This window comes from Mesitornis unicolor, unplaced genomic scaffold (genome assembly GCF_000695765.1).
Source record: "Mesitornis unicolor isolate BGI_N332 unplaced genomic scaffold, ASM69576v1 scaffold20977, whole genome shotgun sequence".
Classification (NCBI taxonomy): Eukaryota; Metazoa; Chordata; class Aves; order Mesitornithiformes; family Mesitornithidae; genus Mesitornis; species Mesitornis unicolor.
Window position 1 is genome coordinate 4169 of NW_010198653.1, and position 5527 is coordinate 9695.

The following is a 5527-nucleotide window of genomic DNA, read 5'->3' on the forward strand; positions in this document are numbered from 1 at the left end:
CCTGAAAATGGCAGCTGAGCCATCCACAGAAGTTCCAAAAACTGCTAGACAATCCGTTCTTAAAGAGGAGGTATAAAATGTTTGGGTTTGACACATTTGTTTGATGTTAAATAACGACTATTTAGACTGAACAGAATGTTTGTGAGTGCGGAGTAAGAAATGCTGTAGATGTGTATGCTTGTAAAATGTATTCAGTCGACAAAACACTTCTTCCTGATGGTCAGAGAGTTTAAAAAAGGCGGCGTTTCTCTTTGTTGAGATAATCGGACAAATTATCACCAGGGAGAGAGAAATCTACGGTGTTGCATTATTTCAAGCTTATTTTTTGTTCAGATTTTGCAGCTGTTTCTTGTATTGTCTATTCAGGCTCTTTTCAATGGTCAGAAAGAATGCTGATACCTCTGAGAGACTGTGAAAATTCATGGATCACGAAACTCAGCCTTGTTTTCCATTCCTTCAGGATGAACCTCTAAGAGTTGCCTTAGCATTTAAGTTTGTATCTTCTTTGCTGCTTTCTGAAAGGGTTTGAATGTAGATAATTTTCTATTCTAAAGACATTAGTAAGGAGGTAGTAAGATTTTTTCAAAATTACTGTGCTCACATCACAGAAGCAGAAAAGACGGGGTCCTGAGGAAGGACTTTGGAAGTATTTCTGGGTGCTTATGAGGAGCACTTTCACCCTAATTTGAACTGCCTGTGTTTGTTTCTGTTCTCTTTTAAGTGATTTCTTAAACATTAATCTTTGGTGTTAAAGGCAGGTTTGGCAATAGTGTCGTGCTGTTCTTATAACACAAAGGTACTTTCTTTTATCCAGCCTTCCTTCCTTGGAATGAACACAGTGTTGTAATTTCTTCAGGTTTCAAGGTACAAAACTTTTTTCAGGAAAGAAGAAACTCGCATTGTTGGGTTATATTTATGGCTTTTTCCCCTGTGCAGTGTTTTAATATGAATATTTCTCGAGCATGAAGGGTTTAGTTTTTGTAAGGGTTGGGTTTTCTGTTAAGACCTGTGTTTTTGCAGGCAACATTTTCATTTTATCCTCTTTTTTTCCTTAAATATATTTATGTAAGGCCTCTTACTTCTCTTTTTTGGTGTCACTGAAAGTTTGCAATTAGATCTTACGTGTTGTAAGCAATTTAGCTTTTTCAGTGACTTTGTGAGATTAATACAGGAGAGTATTTACCACGCTTTTGCCAGTGGCCCATAGGTTGAAAGTGGGTCTGCAACTCTTCAGTAACTACGTGGTCTGATGTTGGAATATCTTCTTCCATGAAAGCAGCAGCTCATCTTACTTCCTTCTTCCTCTTTTTGGGAACCCACAGTCAGGCTGTTGTAAGCAAAAGCAGATGTGATTTGCCCATCAAAGTAATAGATAAAGCAATAAAAATAACTCATTCTGAAACAGAGTATGGTGAATGCAACACACACTGCAAAGTGTCCTCAGGCCCTAAATAGGGAATTTAGCAAAGCAGAAGTTACGCATCTGGGCCAGCTTCCACAGGTTTTAATTGTGCACCTGACAAGCATATGACAATAAAATTTCTCTTTTTCTTCTAGGAAAATGTAGGAAAGTTTCAAAATAGTTTGGTTTTCAGTCTTACGTGCTTAGCTCTTAGCCCACGCTCTCTGACAAGTGGGTCCTCGTAATCACCAGCATAGCTGAAGTCTGCACAGGCCAGTGACCCTTTTTTCTTTCTCAGCTGAAATGTGACCTTTGCAAAATCCTTCTAAAAAGAGAAGGACTTTCCAGTACATGACGTCGCACTGAATTAATTGCAACTTGGTTACAAAAGTCATGTTAAGAAACGTTACTGGGCTTATTTTCTAATCCTATTCAAGAGCTTGGAGTAAGTGTTTTTTTTCCATAATAGCTACAGGAATGTTGTTGCATGTTCCTGCACTTACTCTGCTGCTGAGATTTTGTCTTCAAAATAATCCAAAAATAGTCGTGTTGTTTCTCCCCTTAGCCCCCAAATATCTTTGGGGTTAATTTTATAATGTATTTAACAAAGAATTTTTTCTTTTAGGTAATCGTAGAAAGAAGATGGTTGAAGCTTGAAGAAACAACTTACACTGATCCCTTTGGTAAAACCAGGTATTTGCTTCTCCAGCATTTCAGATTCCTGTAGCGTTCCCAAATGTATGGACTAGCGCCAGGCTAGAGAATATGAGCATTACAAACCTGTTAGTCAGAACAAGCTGAGATCCATTCCTTGTGTAATTGCTTTATAGTTTGTGCTGTTCAGAGAGAAAAAAAAAAGTCTTACTCTTGCAGATGTGTGGCATGTGGGGTCGAATTTGGCTCCTAAATTCTTTTGGGCACACTGGCCCCTGGTTTACCTTGTATTTGCTGTCCCTTGTAAAGACACTATGCAGAAGCAAGTTCTAGCTTTGCAGTTGGACTTTGATGATCAGAGAGGCCATCCTGTGGCTTTTCTGGTCCTTCATTAAGGGCTCCTTTTTCCCTGCTGATAGTGCTGGATCTTGCGCATGATTCATGTGTTTCTGTCCTCTTGTATATTATCACGCCTGTCCAATTCCTTTGCATGCTTTGATTTTGCTGTATTTATCTAAATGTGACCACACGGCTTTTCTTCTCTCCCCTTAACGTATTAGATTCTGCACTGGTTGCTTTCTCTAGTGCTTCCCAGTTCATCTGCAAAGCATCCTTTTAAAAAATAGCAAAGATTGGAGCTTTTGTGAAAGGATTTTTGTTGCTGGTGGATTTTTTGTATTTTTTCTCATCCCATTGCTTATTATTTGGAGAGAGGCTTTGGTTTTCCTTGCCTCTATGCTCCTCATGTGCTCAAGTAACTGAGCTGAGAGTTCGCAATAGCTTACACTATAAAACTTAGGCAAAACCGAGATAGAATGCATGTGGTCTTGTTACAAAACTGTCTTTCAGAGTCTGACATGTTTTATATAGAAATTGCTTCATTTTGCACTTTTCCAGGATCACTTTTATAAGACTTACCTGTTCTGTGACAGTCATTTATGTCTTAGTGATCTTAAACAATCATTCATTAACTATTTTCTCTCTCCCTCCTTTAAGTAGGCAAACCAAAATGATACTACAGAGATTTTATAGTGCCAGTACATGACAGAGCTTGCCTAAGACCTGCTGATTTCTCATGGGGCCTCACTGTGTAATGACGTATTTTGCTTTGAAAGTAGCAAGGGTAGAAGACTTAAAAATAAAGTTGATATTGTTCCTTTTAATGTATTCATTTGTTCTTTTCTCTGTGTTAAACAGAACCTGGGAAACTGTAAAGCGTACTGGCAACAAAAAGGGTGTTTCAGCTGATGGTGAGACTTTGGTGACTTTTTTTGTTTGCATTTTTTCCTGTGAAAGCTCTTCTGAGAAACTCACAGTGCCGAGTTAGAGCCAATCTACTTCTGAATGAATGAGGATGGGAACAAATAGCTCAGCAGAGCTTGCTGTACCCCTGAGCTAATGAAGTGCTGCCTTAAGTGCTGAAGAATCAGAACCTTACTGGTAGGAGTGTTTTTTCAAGATTATTGTATTCATCTTAGGAGAATGCAGCCATTTCAAAGATGGGATGGATGCCCTGATACAGAGTAGCTCACAGGCTGGTGAACTGGGTCTGCTGTGAGGGGCCAGGGATCCAGTTCATTTTGGGCAAAAGAGGAACATGATTTAGCCATGGAAGGAGTGTAGAAAGAGGTTCCATGCAGTGGCTTCCAAATGGTCTCTGCAGGCAAGAGGGCCCTTCTCTAGATACTGGTGGGCTAAGCCATGGTTTTGCTTGGTATGTGTGCCTCTTGTTTTCTGGGATACTTGGAAGATCTCATTTTGGGCTTTTATCTTTCATCACACTTAATACAAGAAGCTTGAATTCATAGTTGAGGATTTTGGAGCAGGCATCTAAACGTTTAATGCTCAGAGTAGCAGCACTTGGGTTCCTTTCCAGACCTAGCACTAACTACCCACTTTGTGCTATACTCACATACTACGTACTTGTGTCTTCCACCGCTGTTTGTAGGTGTAGCAGTGATAGCAGTACTACAGAGAACTCTCCACTACGACTGCGTTGTCCTGGTGAAACAGTTCAGGCCCCCAATTAACGGCTATTGCTTGGAATTTCCTGCAGGTAAGTGACCAAAACATTAAGATGAGTCCCATGAAGCTGACAGTGAAGTGTGTTTAGATGTGCTTGGCTTGTCGATCTTAATGAAGTAGCTCTAACCAGAAAATCGTGGTGAGCTCTGTAGCTCAGTGTGCTATTCAGAAATAGGAATATTTGGTAATGAAGGATACAAAGTAAACATAGTTCATTTTAGCAGATTGGAGGCATTGTGCGCACTACTCTGGCAGTAGAGTATTGCATTTCCCTCCACTCCTCCTTTCTTGTAAGAGTCAAAGCATTTTGGCTTCTTCCCCTCACCAGAATTTTAATGCCATTGCCTGGGCAGGTAGCATGCTGCTGTAGAAAATCAGTTGAAGACGTGGGCAGCAGCATGATGAATCCTGGAACTGGAATCCTTCCCAATGTCTTGTTTTGTACCTCTGTAGCGTTAGGGTAGTGACAATGTTTCACCTCATTTGTAAAGCTGGATTAGATCTTGGAAAGGGCATTGTGATTAAGTGCTACCTTTTCAATTTTTCTTGTGTATCATTTATCTCACAGGCCTCATTGAGGAAAATGAGACTGCAGAAAGCGCTGCGTTGCGAGAGCTGGAGGAAGAAACCGGCTACAAGGGGGAAGTCGTGGAATGCACTCCAGGTCTTTATTTTTCCAAAGCTAATAATTCTGTCTGTGATGGGTGCTCTAAATGTCTAAAATGCTCTAAAACAAAGGGAAAATCTATGTGGAAAAGTTTGCACAGATTAGCAAGAGTAATATCCCATGGCTGTACCTGTGAGACTTTGGTCCTTGATGAGTCAGTTGCTGAGCTTCTGTTGAACATACAGGCGTCAAGTTACAGGTTGATGTCTATAGGGGAAAACTTTGCTGTTAATTAAGACCCTTTACACAAACCCCTGTTATCCAAGCTGTGGTTTGGAATTTTAGCATTAAAGGTCTAAATTGCTTGACTTAATGTGAACAACATCTGTGAATTTAGGTAAAACGGTATCTGTGTGAAGCAGTCTGAGTGGAGGTCACCCTCATGTCAGTTGTGGGGAGGTGACAGTACTCAGGTTCTCCAACCAGAAAGAAGAAAGGAGAGAATAATTGGAGTAAATCCCGAGATGCTTTGGAACGTGATCAGTGCCAATCCAATGCTTCCTACATAAAACAAAATGGAGGCAAAACAAGGGTCAAAAATAAAACTTGAGAAGGTGTGTAGAAAGTTGAGGCACTTGCATATGATTTCTGTTGAGTGTCATTATAGTTGAGACCTGGCTCTTTATTATTGGGTACAACTGTGTGCTGGGGACAGGTGATGGCAAAAATGGGACACTGATAGGCTGAGGAAGTCTATAAGGCTAAGTCAGTCTATGGGATGGAAAGGAAACCAAGGTGCTGGAAACAAGTCTGTATGGGCCTGGCCTGGCACAGCGTGA

General features: G+C 40.4%; 1 protein-coding gene across 1 annotated transcript; it reads left to right on the top strand.

Moving 5' to 3' along the window:
- Positions 1-7: 7 nt before the first annotated feature.
- Positions 8-4745, top strand: LOC104544361 (ADP-sugar pyrophosphatase-like; the record flags this gene model as incomplete). The annotated part of the gene is made up of 5 exons (XM_010189213.1): positions 8-70; positions 2028-2095; positions 3254-3306; positions 4005-4112; positions 4650-4745. Coding segments are annotated over exons 1-5 (388 nt in total), but the record flags the coding sequence as incomplete, so codon positions are not given.
- Positions 4746-5527: the final 782 nt, after the last annotated feature.